Raw genomic sequence first — 21,483 nt, 5'->3', positions numbered from 1 at the left:
AAACATAAAAGCACAGATACTTGAAACATACTTCCCTAGTTTTCCAACACATTGGACATATATGCCACTACCTAATGTTGATTTGGGCCCAATAGTGAAAGAAGAAAGGTACGGTAGTGGCCAGATGTCTCGGAGTGAACATCATCATTCAGACTCTTATGATGCTTCTTATGATACTCTGCCTTGATATACTGCATATCGATCTCAGCCCTTGTGACAATTACCCTTATGAGTGTTTTATCATTCGTTCCCAGACCTTTCATTGCTTTACGAAGTACCTGCATGACAGTTGACTTTTTTAGACATTTTAACAAATTTTTGAATACAAATCTCAGAAATCCTCTATTGTCCAATTTATGAAGAAGTAACGATTTCTGTTGGTGGTGTTTGTCACTGCATATTATTTGTTACCAAGTCTCAAACAATCAGTTTTTACTGCTATAGTGTTATGGTATTGCGTAGCTTATATAAGGGTCAAATTATTAGTTTAGGGGTAACTGGAACAGAACTGATTCTGGTTACTTCAAATAAGCACATCCAAACAGAATCTCCTTCAGCCTGTTTTTGTCACATATGATTATTACTCTATTTTACATAATCACTTTAAAAATGTAGTGTCAGCTCCTTTGAAGGGCCATTTCTAGGGAATAAACAGACAATTATTGAGAAAATTTAAGCGTTTAATTAATACCTTGGCAAAGTACTTCCCAGGATTCTCAGCACATTGTACGACGGTGACCAAACCATGCTCAAAGTTACCCGAAGTCTCACTTTTCACCGCCTGAATTAAGTAGAAAAATGTGTTTACTGCACTAACATAAGCAAAATACGAATTTAAATTCAATTCGCCCAAAGACAAAAAAAAAAACCACCTTCTTCAGCGTGTTCCCATACATGCTATGATACGCAGTACTGACAGCAGCCATATGTGCCCTGCTTCTGCCACAGAAAATCATTCTGAATGTCTTCTCATCAGTTCCCAATCTCTTTTCCCCAGCTTTATACAGAGCTTTAGCGTCTTGATCCACCATAGTTCTATCAACTTCAAAACCTTCACTACGTGGTGTACTCAAATATGCCAAAAGAAACTGCACAAGGAGAGTCAAAGCATAAAATTCTAGCGTTTGAGTGTATAATGGTCTGATCCACCATCCAACTAATCCAAACAAACTAGAGGTGACAGGATGGGTGGGTTGGAACAGGGCAGTATCAAATAAACCATTCTTAGTACAGGTCAAAAGATGCTGGGGTCAATGGTCAACCCCCAAACCACATTTTCTTGTTTAGTGACTTATAACAGTATGATATTTTGGAAAGAGAGAAAATGAGGAGAAACCTTTTCAAGGTCACCAGAAGCTTGAGTTTGAATGGCATGCTCAATGTATGTACCATAAAGTGTATGGTAAAGCTGCTTAAGGTGTTGTATCTGAGATGGAGTTCGAGAGCAGATAACTTCTGTTGCTGCTTTTAGATCAATGTCAGTTGTTAGAGCATCATGCAGTATCATTGCATCCCTTCGTGCGGGATCAGGCATCCACAGTAACACAGCTTTCTGAAACCATTAATCATACATGTATTAACGATTGAAACTTTATAATCCAGTCTTAATAGCTAGGAGCAGTGTCACATAATATTTGAACAAATGAGGAAATCAAAGAAGACAAATAACATATTATTACCTTGAGATTTCCACTGAGCTCTTTAGACAGGCGTTTGGTCAGTTCTTCAGAGTACATAGTTTTGTACTCACTTTCAATGAGAGCACGCTGTGTTGCATCACGATGAGCAAGAATATTGATAACTGCTGCAGTGTCGCAACCAAGTCCTGAATATACATATCGTTATTTCTTAGTTATCTATGATTGAGTACAAACAAAAAATTAACACGTTATAGATCCTACAATCAATAAATGGAAGATAATATATATCTAGGTGAAATTTACAGTGTTAATTGCACATATAGATTTATCTACAAAACATGCAAATATGGAATGTTGCCTGATTGTGTGTTATATAAACTAAATGATTCTACTGATTCTCGATGAACAGACGCAAAATGTATTACCCAAACAATAGAATTTCTGGCCTAATTATAAGAATATTTCCATATACAGCTATACACTATGTATTTATTAAGCAATCGTTATTCAGTTCAACTAAGGTATCGAAATATCTTGAAGCAGTATTGTAACTAAAATCAGTTTTAAAGTTGATTAATTATTCATTCAACCTCAACAGCAGAGGTCGGTCAACTATGCATCTGCTAGATATGAAGGAAACGATTAGATCCATCGTCTAATATATATGACAGGTGCAATGCAGTAACAGCAACCCTATTACTAAAAAATTTTAGAATGTCCCATAGCAACATTACTAAAGAACCTGTTATCACCGGATTCATCGTCTCAGCAGCCCAACTATTCAAAAAGAAAATATCAGGCATTACCGCATTAACACTAACTGTTGAGAATCTTTAACGTTTGTATCACTTTCAAAGATAATAATCTGACAGTAAAAATTAAGATTACGCTCTATTAAATTTAAGTACTTAACTATTGAAGACCACAATTACATCGTTCAGCCACATTTGGCATGTGCAATGCATCAAAACTAGGAGCTGAAGCTAAGGTAAACAAAATCCGAAAACCTCCTTTGGATAACATCAAACCTTCGCTATCTACTACCGGACCCCACGATTAACTGTGACCTGTCATAGTGACTTATATATATATATATATATATATATATATATATATATAAACTATAATTCATCAATGATTAAGGCCAACAAAAACTAAACAGGTTAACCATCCTTTTGACTATATGATTAAGAAGTTTTAATCTCAGCCATCTATATTTAAACCTTAATCAATCTCAACCACACATTTATTTATTGCTTTCAAAAGTCAAAACTTCCCCAATTTATCTCTCCAGCCCACTTTCTTTTCACACACACACAAACCGAAAATCGCTAAAAATTGTCTTTAACAACCAAACATCACAGGAAAACACACAGAAACTATTTTTCGTCACTACCATATGCTTGTGTATGTATATGTCTGTGTAATACTGATAAACTCTAATAATTTGGGGACTAAAATTGAATGAAATCTAAGAAATATATACAGATTTTCAAACTTTTGAAATTCAAAATTCATATATATTAATGAGGACTAAAAAGAAAATGATCAAAAATTAAGGGTATGTTTAGTTGGAGAAAACACCCCTTAGTTTTCCAATTTTCTATGATATTAGAAAACACTTTTTTATTGTTTTCCGATTTTCATTTTCCATTTTCTAAATTTTCAAAACCTCAAATTGTTTTCCATTTTCTAGTTTTGAACGCGTTTTCAAAATTTTCATTTGTTATCTATAAATGGAAAACTCATCTCATTTCCTAGAAAATCAGAAATGAAAAATTAAAAAACATTGTTCACAACTAAACGCGGCCTAACAGTTTACTATTTAGAATTTTAAGCATTCACAGTCGAAAATCTATATATTTGACAGTAAAAATTAAGGTTGAGCTCAGTAATTATTTTATACGAGTAATTAATATTATTAAGTGCATGTGGAATTAACTGAAATATACTCGTATCTGAAAAGTAAAAGTAAATTTCATATAATAAGAAAACACATAAAGCGTGTAAAAAAATAATAAATGGAAAAATAAAAAAGATGAAAGAGTGAACGAATACCTTTGAAAGCTTTGTACAAATGCATGGCATCATCACGGGGTGATGATAACACCGGTGGAATCACTACAGTTGACATTTTCCTTATTAGTATTATGATTTTAATGATAGATACATATATATAGCCAAGTATAAGTATGTGTATTTTGTTTGTTGAAATCTTAATTGACTGAAATTATTATTTTATTATTATCATCAGGGAAAATATGTAGACAAGAAAGAAAGAAAGCGTGTGTGGTCCGGCCCATTATTATTGTATATCCAAATTAGTTTGTACTTTACGCGTTTTGCTATTTTATTTCTGTATATAGGAAAACCGAATTTTTTTTTTCCTTTTTTTTGTATTTAGTTTCGAACCGGATGGAACTCCAAACGGCCGCCCAAACCAATTACATAGATCCATATCCAATTTTCGGCCAAAATACACGGTTTGATCCATAAATGTCTCCAATATATGCATTACCATCACTCATTGAAATTACCTCTTTTAAGCCATTGTATACATTTGTCAAGTAGCCATTTGATGTGAGATCTCAATCTTGTATCTTTTCTTCAACGTTGTTGAAGTTTCAACTTTCAATGATATTGACTTCACCTTCAACACGTTTTGCCTCTGAAATGGTCTCTCATCACCCTTTCACTCAACCACTACTGTCACGGTCACTCTCCCACCGTCACCAGCCAAAGCCGCCAACACCAACTAGTGTCTTGCCACCACCTTTTTCTCGCAAAAGGGATCATCTACAAAGGGAGAAAGGGGATAGCAGAAGCATAAAGATATTCGCTCCATCTCTAACATCATCAAATCTTTTAGACATTAGTGTCGTTATCATTTTATCAATGGTGCCTAACATTGTGTCAAAAATATTAGAGTGTTTTTTTTACATAAGTAAAAAATGTTGACCAATACTATAAACCTGACAAATTCATAAGAAACGCAATATATCCACCATTAATATGAGAAACACTTTTATGAACCCTAATCAAGAGTTGTATAACAGTTACTAAAAGTTGGGATAAAAATCTGACAAAGTTTCTGGTTAAGCTTTAACCTAAGTCATAAATATACAATAACAGTATCAAGATTACTACTTTCTGGTTAAACTAACCTGATTAGCCGATCAGGTTCATACAAAAATCGTCCCCTTTTGGCCAGTATCAACTTAACCAACCCACTCATTCAGCAAACTTGACGGATGATAATAATGATGATATCAACATCAACACAGATCATAATAAAGATATTTGACACCGCACATTCAAGAAACAATGAGAATCCCCAACAGTTAGCAAGCAAATGCAGGTAAAGTAAAACGTGCATTTTATGATTTCCCATATGAACAAATACAATGAATTCGGAAGAGCTAAACAGAAACAAAAATGATACAGTTGTAGGAAATGCAAAAAGCCCGTATGAACTCAGTAGAGCAAAGAAACCCGTACCTTAAGCAACTAAGCATGTAAATTTAAGATAGAAATACATATTAAATGTTAAACTCCGATATGGTGACTATCCAAATTCAAATTTTCACCATATCAATATGTTGGCTTTTTGGCAGAATTGACCAATTTGGTGACTGAACAGCCCGCAGCCATTGAAAATCATCCACATTTGCCCAGCTCCCGGTATCATCATACAGATTTACTTCCTTAAGATCACTCTCAATCCCATCATAACACAAACAATATGGCCCAAACCTTACCCCAGAACTATGCTCGATTATGGGCCGACTCCTACATTGTAAATAAAAGTCACTCATTTTAGCATGATGAATCCTAATCTGATGTGATGCCATCACAAATAAACACCCTTCAACCTCTTCAACCAAGATTGAACCCAATACCGGGCCCACATAAATCTTACAGTCCTGTAAACGGTTTATGAACAAACTTCGAAAACATCCCTTTAATCTCACCTCGCAATTGGTTAGATCCGAAAGTACATACTCTCCATTCTCTGAACCTTTAAACTCCTTAATCAAAACCTCATTTTGTTTACTCCTGAAACCTGGTGAATCTTTAACCTTATAACTCAACCATTGTTCCTGCTCAGTCTTATTAGGGTCATCAGCCATTACGCTGGAGCTTTTTTCAGATTTCTTGGCAGGTTTGTTTTTGAATGAGAATTTCTTTCTGGGTTTGACTTTAGAAGTAATGGCATCTAATGATTGCTTAAGGTCAGAGATGGTTTTAAGAGATGATCGGATTTCATATGGTGGCAAAAAGTAGGAGTTTTCAGCAACTAGTTTTTCAAGGTTGGAGATAGAAAGAGAAATTTTTTCAAGGTCAGGTTTGAGATCTTGGTCCGGGTCCATATCAGGAATTTGTTGAATTTGGGTGAGGGAACATTCGATTTCTTGCTTGGAGTTATTGAAAAGTAAGAGAAAGGATTTAGTGGATTCAAAGGACGGATCTTTTGAGTCGCCTTTGCTGGATGCACGGGAGTTATGGAGGTTGGAAAGACGTTTGATCATAGCCTCATGTTTACTTTGGATAGTTGGATCACCAGTTGGATCAGTTGGCATTTCATCAGTGGTGATTGAGGGAGCCCCTTGGTCATTCATTATTGTTGAGAGCTAGAGCTGCAGGGGAAAGTAAGAGTATGTAAGACTCGCCAGAAAAGTACATTGTCCAACGCTAATAACCAGAGCCTAGAGCCATTGCCCCGATATGTTTACTTATGAAAGAGCTGATTCACGGTATGTTTAATCTCTAAAGGGTAAATGGATATTAGTTAAGCTTATACACTACATGTCTCTAATACATCAGTTTCACATACCTTGACAATCGAAAATCAAACCCAATGCTTCCTGAATTAAAAAAGACCCGTGTCACATATATAAAGACCATTTTTCCTGTCTGCTAACTTTTCAATATGTTCAATGTAATAATAATAACTAATGTTTGGATTTACCACTCTGTCAAATGGAAAACTTGCACATATATCTTAAGAAGACAACAAACTCAAAATCTGGATGCTTATCAAAGTGTAAACACGCCATTTCTCACAAACTGCTATAAAGATCGGTAATATAAGAGGCTAGGCTAAGCTAAGCTAATAATGATAGCAAAGTATTGTCATTCATTAAAATAAACTTGTAAAGAATGATAACATTTGAGAGTCCCCTAATACATAAAGACGAGTAAATCAAAAAAAACGAATATGAGTATATAAATCATCAAAAAAAAGATTCAACCATCTTTGTGGTTTTACTGAGCCGCCAGTTTCAGAAAGGAAAAAAAAAACATAAACTTTTTTGAACATGTACACTTCAAATAATGGATTCCGAAAATCAAATAATTTGCAAGATTATTTAAATTTTCAATCAGGCATTTTCACAAACACTTGGTAAGCATCATCATAAAACCCTTAAAATTTAACCTTAAATTCACTGATTAAATATCACACAAATAAATTACATACATATTCAATTTAACTAATTAATAATAAGAAGAAAAGAAAAACCTTAATTATGGATTAGTATTTTGAGTGAGCAGCAACAGATTTCCAAAGTAAACCACTGCTTTCGTTTATGATCTGAGAATCAGAGGTGTTTCTTTGATCCATTTTGGACTTAATAAATTGGATATTTGGTTGGGCCAAATTGGGCCCTAATCCTGAATGATGAATCATACTTAGGGCCCACTACACATAAATCCCCTGTTGTCAATTTCATTGTCCGATGTATGTTTGTCAAAATAGTTGTAGCTTTTAATTGAAGCTATAAGTTGTAATTTTTAAACAAAGTTGTTAGCTATATCTTTATCTTTTTATAACTTTTTGGTATCGTAATTGTAGTTGTAACTTTAAGAAAAATTTGTGTACTTTTAATGACTAGAAACTTCATCGAAAAGTTAAAGCTCCTGAAACGCTACTTCAAAAGGTGTTTCATTTTGAAGTTTTTTTTTCAAATAAAAGTTAAAGTTAGTTGCATCCAAACAAAGTTTTTAACACAATAAGAGCTTTTTGTTCAAAAGTAAAAGTTAAAGCTCATTAAACGCTCTTCAAGAAGCGTTTCATTTTGAAGTTTTTTTTCAAATAAAAGTTAAAGTTAGTTGCATCCAAACAAAGCTTTTAACATAATAAGAGCTTTTTGTTCAAAATTAAAAGTTAAAGCTCCCCAAAAAATCTTAAAAAGCTCTAGCCAAACATACTAGTATGGTTATAAAAACCGGACCAGCTGGTCGAACCAATAGGACCGCGAATCGGTAGCGTAAAGTAGAAATCGAACTTGCGTGGAGCTGCTATGAAATTTATAGAATTATGATTTATAAGGTATCTTTTTTTATTTTTATATAATAACGCGTTAGTAACGAATCTAAGAAGTATAAAAAAATAATCTCTCTATATAATTAAGAGATGATATATTTTTTCCTACGTGGCACCCTCTTTTAAATAACGACTAGGATTTTTGCTTAGTTGTTAAAATATTATAACTTTTGTTTATTTTTGGTTATTTTAAAATTTAGCTTAGTATTTAATTAATAATTAATAATTAATATTAATATTTTTTTGTAAACTAAAATAAAGTATTTTATCTACTAACCATTATTATGATTATTATTATTATATTGTTATTATATAGTTATAGTTATATAGAGGGTACTAATAATTACCATATAGGAATATATATGATTTTTTAAAATTAAACTTAGATATATCTCGATGCAAGTTTGAAAGTGTATATTGAGAAAAACATTTAACCATGATCAATAATTTTGAAACCTTATAATTTACATTACTAAACTTTCAATTACGGAACAAAAATAAATAATAATAACAATCAAGTCATAACTTATGTAAAGATATAAAAGATCTTTTGTGACACCTTCATTTAGATGACAACTAAAATTTTTGTTTATTATTTAAAATGTTATAATTTTTGCATATTTTAAAATTTAGCTTAGTAATTATTTAATAACAAATATTAATATTTTTCCCTAAAATGAAATTCTATGCATTTATTTACTATATTATCATTATGATTATTATTATTATGTAGTTATATATACAATACTAATTACCATACATGAATATGATTTTTTTTTAACTGAAACTTACATATATCCCGATGCAATTTCAAAAATGTACATTGAAATACAATTTCATGCTTTAACATAACTGACATATATCATATGCAATTTCAAAAATGTACATTGAAATATAATTTCATGCTTTAACATAACTAACATATATTATATGTTAATATTAATTAATAAATCATAATTTTACTATTTACAATTGTAATCTAATAGCTTTTATATTATCATAAAATATGAATGATGATGTAACCATTAATTATTTTTATTTATATTCTCGATGAGTACCGTACAATGTACGGATTTAATCTAGTAAGAAATATATGCTTAATCATATCGTTGTTTTTGTATCTTTTTAGAACTTAAGTTAACGAGCTTAATTGATGTAAAAGTAAAAGCAAAAAGAGGTACTTGGTTCAACTCGTATTTGAGACAGTTTATTAATTAAAGAGTGTGAGTTGAAATTACATTATAATCAAATTGTATATTTAAGAAGTATGCAATTTAAAATAGTTGTTTGTTTCTTCAATAATTTTTTCTTGTTAGAAAAAAAAAAGAAATTAAAAAAAGAAGTTTGATGTTATAAAAAGATAGAGTTTTCCTAAACGAGATACTAAATACTTTTGTTAAAATGTTAAAAATAGTTGTATCATTACTATAAAATTTAGAGTGGACTTTTATAATATAAATAGATACAACTTTCTCATTTTAACATTTTTCAGAAAAAAACACACAGAACAAAAGACCATACACAAGGTTTCATGTGAATATAAAACACTCGAATTAATAAATATAGTCCCATCCACTTCAACAAAACACCGCTAATCGGCCAATGTAACAACTTTCCAACCGTCCCTCCAATCCCATGCGATTTTAAGTAATATTATATAGTATACTTTATATGTAATGTAATGTAATTTTAAGATAATTTTTTTTATAAGTTGTTTAACGTTCCAAAAATATAAATATGATAACGCATGCATCCAACACCATCGTCGTTGCTTGGAAACTTTGATAAAGTAATACTTTTATAATTGTTCATTAAACTTTTTTAAACAAATGCAACTAGTATGCATTTAAAAACATTTCATGAGATATTTGTTGGATATTTGTATAAAAACCTGCGTTATATATATTTCTTATTTATAATTAACGTAGTAATATCTAGATATTTTTTAGACAAAAAACTTAAGATATTCACCTATATATGCGAAATGTGATGATGTATAAAATTGGGATAATACGTAAGGATTGGAGTCCCATTTTGATATAACCCCTTCCATCTTATATATAATGAGATAATATTCTGTTATTCATCACATTGATTTTTCATGGGAGAAGTCACTCGATCAGTCATAGACTATATGAGATATATCATCCGTAACCCCCCTGATTAATGAGATCGATCATATGATCTCTTGTTCAAGAATGGGGTGAGATCAAGCCGACATTTTTTAAAAAGCTTCTCGAGCTCGGGTTCGTTTAAGTCTTGTTGAAACATTACACGAGTAGTCAAACATGAATACAACTTAATTACTACTCAATTAGTTTCTCAATTCGAGCTTAATAAACTAATATTTGGCTTGGCTGATTCGAATGTTCGCTTAGTAATTTAAATCGATGAGCTATTCGAGCTATACGAGTCACAAGCCTAACTAGCTTAGGTAAAGTGAGTTTTATGAGATTTATTAATTAAAAGATTAGTTTATTCATGATCATAAATTGGATTATTTATATATTAAGTAATTAGACGAGTTATCGAGACCTTAAATATATAGCTTGATAAAAATGCAGAAAAACATAAACAAAGTTTTAAATTAAACATGTAAAAAATATGATAAAGAAGTCAAAATATACAAATTGATTTATACTAACTAATTATAACTATATCTTTTAGTATTAAAATTGACATGATTTTTTATAAACCGAATTAATTTTGTTGTGCATTATGATGTGTAACATACAATTAAATTTGTTTATATCATAAAAAACAAAAATGTTTGAATAGATTAATATAGATTTATCAACCATAAGTAATAGAAAACGATATAAATATAAAATTAAATTAAAATGCCTATAATTTTTTATCCGATCTAGTTTCACGATTGGTTTTTGCGTATGAAACAGAAAATTGAACTAATTCGTTGGGTTTAAAAAGACAAAACCAAACCAATCAATGTTGTGTTCAGTTGTTGTTTTCTTCATTTCATTCATGTAATTTTCTGTCCTAATGATTAATCAAATCACAACTTATGATATCGTCTTTTGTAAAAATCACATCATTGCTCGCATCATATATATCATAATCATATCCTATGCATTTCATTAGCCAATCATATCCTACGCATTTCATTAGCCATTAAGAATACCTTATTTACCTCCAAGGCTCCAATTGGTTATCTTAACTGTGATTGTTTAACTAAAGTGACATATAACATTTGTTTAAGCTCGTGTTTATCGTATGGATTGTATTTTTTTTTTTTATGTTAAAGAAAAGTGACTTGCAATTTACAAATCAAACCGTCGTTCAAATGTTCGATAATGTAAAGAACAAATCGTTGAACTTTGAATCATTAAGACTCAAATTTTTATTTTTATTTTTATTTTTAACAATGGTCAATATCAGCCTGACTTGAAATAAATAATACCATTCTTTGTCTAGAAAAGTTTGCTAAATTAGCTAAGTTAGATCATAGGGTATGGGAGTCTTATGCCGACCCCGAAGTCTAGCTGGACAGTCAAATAGTCAATGCCGATCAGTCCACCATACCCTCTTTATAGGTCGGGGTTCTTGGTTCTTGATTCTTCATCTGCACACCGTCGCTCGGGGTTTTTTCTTTTCATTTCATTTTGGTTTTTAGCATGAAAGTGAAGAAGCAAACATGTGGATTTGTTGAACACAAAGATAAACATATGGATGTAAAGTTGCCACCTATCAAGCTTTTTGTTAATTGCTAGCTTATAAAAATAAAAGACTACTTTTTTTTTGGTTTTACACAGCTATGGGAATAACATAGGCAATGCAGCTAACACCTCTCTTTTTTTGATTTATATGCTTATCTTTCTACCATTATTGTATAGTAACAATTTTTTTTAATTAAATTATTAAAGTCTCTTTTTTAATCAATGACGATTTACACCTGATGATATCGGATCAGTGAATTATTAAATGTAGGTTTTTTAATATTGATGTATTTATAGTTACTATTTTTTTTTTTATTAATGTACCATTGAATAAATATTAGTACCTTCTTCAGATTGAAATTATCTCTGGGAATCATATTAAAAACATTTTGTGGAATTTATAAAAGTAAATAAAAGATAAAAAGAGGTTGTTCTGCATCTATAACGGCTAAAAAATGATAAAATGATGATAATTGATGTGGGCTGAGATAGCGTTCTGGATGGTTCTGCATCTTGGAACGATACCTGATGCGCTCTAATTTACTAAAAGTAAAACATATATTGTTAAAAAATAAAATAATATATGTGATATATTGCATAAAAAATAAAAAAAGATGGTGTTCTGTGTTCTGGATGATTCTGCATCCATAACTGCCTAAAATTAATAAAATGGTGAAAGCTAATGTAACGTTGAGCTGACATTCTTGATGGTTCTACATTCTGCATATCTATACCTGATGCTCTTATTAACCAATAAGTTGCTAAATTTTACTACCAATCCTATGTACCATTGCTTTTTTTTTTATATACTTATCACATTCCTAAAGGCTAGATGTAGAATAAGAATATACCAATTCATTAATTCCTAAAATGATTATAAAATACTATTTTATAAAACAAATTTTTTTTCAAGAACGACAAGTACTATTAAAGGTAAATGATTCAAACCCCACGCTGCAGAACAATATGCTCGGAGTTAGAACTCACGCACTCTCGTAGAACAAGAGTAATAGCACGTATGCCTACACACTTAAAAGGTGAATGCAAGAAATATATCATAGTTAATCAATGTTCAATCTCATGTCTCCAAGCCAACATCCTCTTCACCATAGTAGTGAAACCATGCCTACACTACTATCCGCATTTACATCAATTATTTTAAAAATAATAATCACATGCACCACCACCATCGCCATCACCACCACCACTACCGTTGTCACGATCGTCGAAACTGGTCGTCGCCATCACCGTCGCCGTTAAATTGCGTGGACATACGTAAAGTTCTATATAAAAAGTTCAACGATAATAAACAATAATTCCGACCAAAAAGATGGATACTACAACTTCACCGCGCATAAACTACAACGATCATAAACTAACCAAAATGGAGGCTTTTTTTGGGGGGGGGGGGGGGGGGGGGCGGGGCAGGGCAGGGGGAAACAAATCCTTCGAAGCTTTTTAGATAAAAGTTAGCCTTAAACACGTTGTCATTAGTACTTTAGCTCATGCATAAAAAGTAACACTCTATACATCAAAAATCACTCTTGAACCTAAATCCTTAATTAACCCTTACTCACGATTCCAATTACAGCTTAATTACTTCCTAGTTTGCTATTACATTAGTCAGCCTCTCGATCTACAACCGGATCTCGAATATTGATATGGAGATTCCCTAAACCTTAACCTTCCCTCTGTAAACAACGATTTCCCAATGACCATTTTGTATCTTTTCGATGCCAATGAAAAGGGGGAGTTGATGACGAAATAACCTCTCGACATATCATATGAAATAGTGGCCGGATTCACGTACTATCTCAAAACAAGTAGTCAACTAGCCATTTAATTAAGTTGGTTAGTTTCTTTTTGGCTTCACTTGCGTAACTATAATATCATATCCTAACCAACTCAAAATTTTGCTCTATATATATTTGGAGATTTTAATAACCTTATTATAGTTAGTGGTGGTATAAGCAGCCATCATTTGTTTGCATTCTCGAGTGTTCATATAATTATTATACTATTCATGATCACCCCTATAACTTCACCAAAATAATTGATCAACGATATTAGTTTAATATCGAATTGAAACGTTTTATATTTAATCTTTTATAACTTATTAATGCAGCCACCACTGAACCAGTTACATGAACCAACGTCATAAACGAGTCGAGAATTATTAGTTGATGATCGACTTTAATATATATTCAATACAAAAAGATCAACTAATTAATCTATTTCTATATAGGAGCGGGCAGAGAGAGGAAATATTAATTTATAAAGGTAGCAAATATTAACCTAGTCGATCATAGTTTATACACATTTTATAGATCGACCTATATATCGGCAAAGATCTTCTAAGCGTCGATAAATTGATTAAAATTAAACATAGTTTATACTTTGTGATCGAGTTGAACCCGAGTAGCATGTGCATATGATATAAAGTCATATATCAACACGTACCGGAAACGGACAGATCGAATGGGTCCATGTCAAGATAACTTTTTATGTAAAGCTTAATTTATATTACTAATTAACTAGCCTAATGAATAATATGTTTCATACATGTATCATATGTTTTTTTTTCTTTAATTTTTACCACTCATCATGTAATATGTCATGATCTTATTAATCCTCAGTTAAACTTATTTTGAGACATATTAATTAGACTTATTTATCATTGAGACCTTATAAACACATACAGGATATAAAACATACGAGTACGTATGTTAGCCGGCGGTTTCCTAATTATGTCCAAATGTTAACCAATAGGATAAATAAACAAACATATATGTAGCGAGCTAGCCTAACAACAAAGACTATATATAAGGAACAATATATATATGACTAGTGATCATTAATTAAATAAATGCATGCACATTATTTTGTTGGATAACATCAAACTAGTGTACGTTGATTAAACCTTGTACTATATATATTAATCTATTATTGTTCTTAAACTCCCACTTGTTCTCCGACTCTCTCTATATATATAAATCTCTCTCTCTCAAAACTTAATTTCAAAGGCTTTGTCTACTTCCATTCTCTTTCAAATATCATTTTCTGATTATTGTCATGCCGAAAGAAGTAATTACCTCTCTCTCCCTCCTCCATTTTCTTTCATATATGTACATTAATCTAGCTTGTTTATATATGCTAACAATATCTTATGTCATGATAATAAATTAAGGTTATGTGGCCAAGATCGGTAAGAAGCCAGATACTAAACAAAACGTTTAACATCAATAACATTGTGGCGGATTTTCCCTCAAATCCAGAATGCTTGTCGGATTTTGAAACAGTCGTTGTTGCTCCTACCATGTTACCCGAAAACCACAAGACACAAAGCTACAAGTACGATGGTCGATCAATTATGTCTCATCATTGTTTTAATTTATGCATTTTTTTCTTTCGATCGATCATACGCTAATGATCAAATGTTTGTTTATTCACGATCAATTTGCAGTATATTCGTTAGCACATGGAATGTCGGGGGTGTGACTCCCATGGAAGACTTGAATATCGACGATATGTTGGATTCACAAAATACGAGCTGTGATATATATGTTCTTGGGTAATTATTTACTTATTTTCATCAATTCGATATTTAGAAAAGGAAAACTTATGTTTTCTAATTTTTTTCTTTCAAGTTTATAACAATAATCGTATTGGTATTGATACTATGTTGTTAATATATAGGTTTCAAGAAGTGGTTCCTTTAAAAGCTTCAAATATTCTTGGATTTGAGAAGAAAAATGTTTCAACCAAATGGAACTCTTTGATCAGCAAAGCCTTAAACAAGAAATCAAATAGCGGCCAATCTAATAATACCGATTTTAGGTGTCTCGTTAGTAAACGAATGGTTGGTTTGCTATTATCAGTTTGGGTTCGCGGCGATCTTCATCCATTTATTCGAAATCATGACATCTCATGTGTAGGTTGTGGCATCATGGGTTGCTTAGGAAACAAGGTATATATCATTCATTTATATGTAAGAAATAAGTTCACGTTAATTACTAAACTAACCATATATCTATTCTATTTTTATAGAGTATATACTAATTCATTCTAATAAAGTGTTATTTTATATTAAGTGTTATAGAATATAAACAAAATGGGACGGAGAGAATATATACTACTGCATATACATCATGCATGTAAAGTTTGTATTCACTATTTATTTTTTTTAACTTTATTTAATTTCTTCTTTTATGGATTATACAGGGTTCAGTTTCGATTCGGTTTCAGTTACACGACACAAGCTTCTGCTTTGTATGTTGTCATCTAGCATCGGGAGGTGGAGATGGCGATGAACAGCATAGAAACTCGAACGCCGTTGATATATTTTCACGTACAAGTTTCTCCGACAACAAAAAACACCTTCCGAAAAGGATTCTAGACCATGAGTACGTATACATTTCATTTTTCATATATACGCACGTAGGTTTTCTATTAAGTCATATATCCTTAAACTCACTAAACTCATGGGTGAGTAAGAATAAGGAAATGGGAGCTAATGCATGATAACTTTGTCGATCACATAAATACATATATGTCCAAGGGACCATGATTTGTACACCATCTTTTTAAGCCATATACTACATTCTTTAAGATTATTTTTTCATACGTACAATACTACATACATATGATATTGGTATATAATGTCACATTCCACACACACACATATATAACCTATTTACCTTAATTTGTTATTCTTCTTAAATCGTCCCTTTTTAAGGAAAACTATATAATTTTACATAAATTCATAAAATGTCCACATAAAACTTGAACTCACACAAGTATTCTTATTTATATATGAATCATTTCTAAAATGGAGCAATATCACTTATTAATTCTAAAAAAAAATAGAAGCAAATGAGATAGAGCATGCATGAGAATCTTGTCACATACAAACATATATACATATAAGAAATATAGGGTAACGTTTATGTGAGAACTGTTTACATATAAACATAGATAGTATTAACTATAATCTATAAGTATAGGACATATAAGGTAACATTCATGTGAGAACTGTTTACATATAAAAATAGATAGTATTAACTATAATTTGATGTGTTCATATGTGAACGGATTTATTCACATATACATTTATATATGAATATCAAGTTATAATTTATATGTTCTAATAGTTCTTCCAATCACATGAACTTTTTTCGGGATATATATATATATATATATGTTTATATATGTCGATCGTTTCTTAAATGTGGCACAAAAATACAATATATGAATACGTGATCATGTGCCACTATGAATTAAAATTATACAATGCCTTGTTTTAAATGGCTTGCTAAAAAGTGTCTTTAATAAATGGTTACCCGTGACAAATATATTCAAAAATATAAATCGAACGTATATCCAACCATTGATTCCTACATATTAATTAAAATATATATATATATATATATATATATATATAATTATGTACAATGTACAATTATCATATACCCACTAGCTAATACTTAAGGAAAAGTGAGAACATAACATAGCTTACCAAAGATCATGGATTTAATATTGTTTCTTACTCTTTGATGTTTTTGATTTGTCCATATATGTATAAGTTGGCAAATAAACGTACGTTACATGAATTAGTTTAATAATCACCTTTTGTCAATGGTAATAAAATAATAAAGAAATCATCCAATCGCTTCTAAGGTTTGTGTCAATTAAATATTTAATTACAATAATTGGTGTTGATTGGGTTGCTATGACCGTGACTTTTTTGGTTAGTTAACGACCTTGTAGTTCACGAATCAAAATCCATTAATTAACTATTCGATCAACCACCATTGATTTGACAAGAAATGATCAAGGAATTGTTGATATAGTTTTTGGGGTATCTAACGCCTCTACAAACGGTGCATTTTCAGAGAGTTTTATCTTTTCTGATCATTTTTTAATTCGGTTGGCATGAAAGCTTTTTCAAACATTTTCTTGAGAAAATCTTCCGCTGCGTCTTGGTGGAAAAAATGGCTTATATGTTACAAAAGAACTCCAAATTCTTGGTTAAATTAAGTTATTAACTTATTCATGATTAGAAAAACATCATGATAACACAAATAAGCTTTGCTGACCACTTCAAGGAGCTCAATAGTTTTTACGTTCTATCATATATAGCTTATGCCGTTCAAAAAAGTTAAATTAAGAAAAAAGTTTAATCGTAGCATTAATAAGCTATTAAGCCCTAGATAAGCTAGACCAAACACCCTTTAATTTAAAACGATATTGATTTGTTCATTTCTAAGTCGTTTCAAATGTATAAAGTAATTTCAAAAGTATAGTAAAATTAGCTATCTCGGTGACTTTTATTCATGTGTACACACTACAAATTAATAAAATGATAGATGTGTTAGAATTTATGTAGCTAAAAGAATGAACAGTATTAAAACAATAAAAAGAAAATGCAGCATTAAAAGTTGTATTTCGTTTATAACAAAAATTCACCCTATAATTTTATGATATATGTATAACTATTTTTATGCAATGGAGTTGTATTTAAAACACCCAAAAAAAATAGATATGTGTAATGTTAGATAATTTAGGTATAACTTGCAATCTTACTACGACACATTCTAGCTCACAAAATATCTATGAAATATCTTTACTAATATCTTCAAAAGAAAGTAAACTCGTATTATTATATTTTCAATTTAAGTCACAAATATCTTCTTAGTCAGTACCTACTAACTAAAGTATTTCTTTAAACTTAGGATGTACGTGGTCGGTTATCATCGGCATATAAAAATGTCTAGCTAGATTAATAAACTAAATGCTTTAAGTAGTCGTCTAATCTAATTAATTATATAGTTTTTCCAAAAGATAAATAATAATAAAGAGAAATGAGAACAATTAATATATCAAACCACAAACAAACTTTACAAACCAATAGGACAAATCATGTTACAATTTACATGTAAATCATTTTTCTCATTCTTCATGTTTTTTCTTTATTTAATTAATGACACATTAATTTGTATAAATCTATCTATAGTTTGTTTGTAAACCTAGCTGTTTTCTTTCAGATTAATTGCGGATTTAATGTATTTTTTTTCTTTTTCAAATTAAGAAGATGAAAAGGTGTTGAACAATATTGTATTTTCTGTTGATGACAGTCAAGTTGTAATCCTTGGAGACTTGAATTACCGGATTTCGTTGCCCGACCAGGAGACAAGATCGTTGGTAAATAAGAATGATTGGAACGCTCTTATAAAATACGATCAGGTAACTATATATAATTAGTCCCTTTTACACCCTTCACTTTTCATATTATTCATGTTGTTAGGCCGTTAATAAAGAAAGTTAGATATTAAGTATATCTTAAAATTTACTAATTAAACCATCTAATTATATATCAATGTAGTTGCGAACGGAACTAATGGATGGTCAATTTGGAGCCTGGCATGAAGGAAAGATCAACTTTGCTCCAACTTACAAGTATCTTCCCAATTCGGATGAATATTTTTCCAAGAACTTTGATACAAAACGTTCCCCTGCTTGGTATATATATTAATCCTTATCTATCCTCCTATTTATATATCTACGAATTTGATTACTACTTAATTTCTATGAGTTTTTATAGACGAAACCCTTAAGGCTGTAGTTAAGGTATATTAAATAATTATCTATAAACCCTTATAAAGGGTATTGGTTTTAAGAAATTAAGCAACTTTTTCATTCCCATAATACCCTTCTTACTTCTATTGTTTTTTACACCTCCTCAAGTATCTACCGAAAGTACCCTTATCAAAAAATTAAACCCACAAAACACACAACATCCTTCTCCTTCGCATTCTTCGATCACCACCACCGCCTTCATTTTATATTGTCCTCATCTTCTAGCCGCTGCAACGCGCGGGTACTATGCTCGTAACTTAACATAAAATTCAGGGGATGAACTTTTGATATGGTAGGTACAATTTTTTGATATTAAGTCTTGTCAAAGGTAAATTTGAGATAAACAAGAGATTATTAAGTGCTTGAGATTCACTTGGACATTAGTCTGGCTGGGGATTAGTGGGTATTAAATGGTACATGAGATCAAGGGGTTCACATTCAATTATTTTTATTTTTTTTTATAATGGTTGCATTTAACATTTTCCAATTATTATTTGGCATATACTAAGGAAATTTCATTAACAAGTTTGCATATATATTAATATAGGTGTGATAGAATACTATGGACAGGGGATGGACTAAAGCAAAGTCTATACACGAGAAGCGAATCCAAGTTGTCGGATCATAGGCCAGTGAAGGCCATATTCTCTTCTCAAGTTAATGTCTCAAACTTGGGATGCCGAAACCTTTACCTTTCAGATGTATGTAGTCAAATTCCAGCAAGCTTTGAATTGGCGTCAGAAGACGGATATTCGACGAATTGTGACCGATTAAGCTTCCAATATGTAAATAAAATGATCTCATGAAAGTGATTGGCTAGCTAGCTTGTTCAAAATTATAACATATACATAGGACCATAGGTGATTTATGTATAAACATATATAAAAATTGAGAGAAATGTAGACATCTTGTAACAAATATTTCAGTTTTGTCTCTGTCCCAAACATTGATTCCTAAACAAAAATGAATAGTTCTTTTATGTCTATTCATATATATTACATTTATTTATATCTTAGTATATAAAAAGCTATCATCAAAATTTTCTCCAAGTCTCCAACGTAACGACTTTCTAAAAGCTTTAATTTTTACTAAGCAACAATTTAAATAATATTAGCATTTTACTCGCGCAATGCATCAACAATGGTGGTATCAGCGGTGTGGTGGTGGTGGCGGTCTGGCGTTGTAAATTGTTTAATTAAAGGCATTATAGGTATTTTAAGTAGAGATGTTCAAATTACTAAATAAAAAAAAAATTTAATTAATTTATTAAGAGTAGAATAGTCATTTCGCATGGGAGACATTTTTATGAGAGAGAGTGTTGAAAAATGTTAGGAGAGAGGGTGTGATAATTTTTATAAATTAGTAAAAGAAGAATATATATGGTACATTCGGATGAGATAACATACACTTTGTCTTTGGTGAAAACTGACGAGGAATATTTAGGATAGGATAGAGAATTATGTAAAGCAACATCAAAGTAGTTAAAAAAGATAACATAGAAAATATACTGGGAAAGAGGGGTCAAATAGAAAACTTAGTAAAAACATATAAAATGACTTATGAAAGCTCGATCAACCTTTTCATATAAAGGTAATTTAATTGAGTTAGCCTAATGATAAAAACTTACTCGTATAAGAAAAAAAAAAGAAAAAAAGAAGAGAGAGATTTTGATCGAGAACGCTTCAATTGGGGATACCCTTGTATTAATAAGTTTAATATTTATGATATGATGGTCAATAACATCTACAATAATATAGGATATTGCTATACATTTCAAATCGATTGCCGAATGTTATTACGGATGGTACATCTTGTTTTTGGTTGAATATTAAATAATGTAGATAGTGTTGATGAACAAATTCTTATTAAACTATATGCATGTTGTCCAATATGAATTGAGGATTTTGGAAGAAAAAAAGATATTAAAAATTGTCACGATATGTCACTTGTGGCGGTAATAAAAGATTAAAAAGATGTTTCTTCTTAAAATAATGTATAAATAAATAATAGTGAGGAGGGAAATATGCCAAGTCATTTTCGATCTTTTTCAATGGTAAACCGTACTATGGTATGACGCAAAGGGTGACCTAGGATATCCGAGTGTGATAGGGTATACAAATTATTAAAAACATGAAAGATTACGAAGATTACTAAAATATAAATATAAGTATAGAATCCGTATAATGCAAGATAAATAATCTATATATTT

General features: G+C 30.8%; 3 protein-coding genes across 5 annotated transcripts; 1 reads left to right on the top strand and 2 right to left on the bottom strand.

Moving 5' to 3' along the window:
- On the bottom strand, positions 1 to 3,880 carry LOC122605737 (annexin D5-like). 2 transcript variants are annotated; one of them, XM_043778696.1, is made up of 6 exons: positions 3,699 to 3,880; positions 1,680 to 1,825; positions 1,337 to 1,552; positions 873 to 1,088; positions 692 to 781; positions 1 to 278 (listed from the first exon to the last, which is right to left on the bottom strand). In XM_043778696.1, exons 1-6 carry the CDS (start codon positions 3,772 to 3,774, stop codon positions 72 to 74), a joined length of 951 nt encoding a protein of 316 aa, XP_043634631.1. In that variant the 5' UTR covers positions 3,775 to 3,880; the 3' UTR covers positions 1 to 71. The 2 variants fall into 2 exon arrangements, with proteins under 2 accessions (XP_043634631.1, XP_043634636.1); XM_043778701.1 differs by lacking the exon at positions 3,699 to 3,880 and adding an exon at positions 2,554 to 2,602.
- A 1,119-nt stretch (positions 3,881 to 4,999) lies between these two features.
- LOC122609934 (tubulin-folding cofactor C) lies at positions 5,000 to 7,258 on the bottom strand. 2 transcript variants are annotated; one of them, XM_043782896.1, is made up of 3 exons: positions 7,162 to 7,258; positions 6,475 to 6,505; positions 5,000 to 6,277 (listed from the first exon to the last, which is right to left on the bottom strand). In XM_043782896.1, the coding sequence occupies exon 3, from the start codon at positions 6,257 to 6,259 to the stop codon at positions 5,216 to 5,218; it is 1,044 nt and encodes a 347-aa protein (XP_043638831.1). In that variant the 5' UTR covers positions 6,260 to 6,277; positions 6,475 to 6,505; positions 7,162 to 7,258; the 3' UTR covers positions 5,000 to 5,215. The 2 variants fall into 2 exon arrangements, with proteins under 2 accessions (XP_043638831.1, XP_043638822.1); XM_043782887.1 differs by lacking the exon at positions 6,475 to 6,505 and having other exon boundaries at positions 7,162 to 7,257.
- Positions 7,259 to 14,829: 7,571 nt separating this feature from the next.
- Positions 14,830 to 20,172, top strand: LOC122585992 (type IV inositol polyphosphate 5-phosphatase 9-like). The gene is made up of 7 exons (XM_043758108.1): positions 14,830 to 14,990; positions 15,103 to 15,210; positions 15,336 to 15,606; positions 15,861 to 16,042; positions 18,773 to 18,881; positions 19,021 to 19,157; positions 19,822 to 20,172. The coding sequence occupies exons 1-7, from the start codon at positions 14,830 to 14,832 to the stop codon at positions 20,078 to 20,080; spliced, it is 1,227 nt and encodes a 408-aa protein (XP_043614043.1). The 3' UTR covers positions 20,081 to 20,172.
- Positions 20,173 to 21,483: the final 1,311 nt, after the last annotated feature.

This window comes from Erigeron canadensis, chromosome 1, assembly GCF_010389155.1.
Source record: "Erigeron canadensis isolate Cc75 chromosome 1, C_canadensis_v1, whole genome shotgun sequence".
NCBI lineage: Eukaryota > Viridiplantae > Streptophyta > Magnoliopsida > Asterales > Asteraceae > Erigeron > Erigeron canadensis.
The sequence above is the reverse complement of the archived record's forward strand: the minus strand, read 5'-3'. Positions and strand labels throughout refer to the sequence as shown.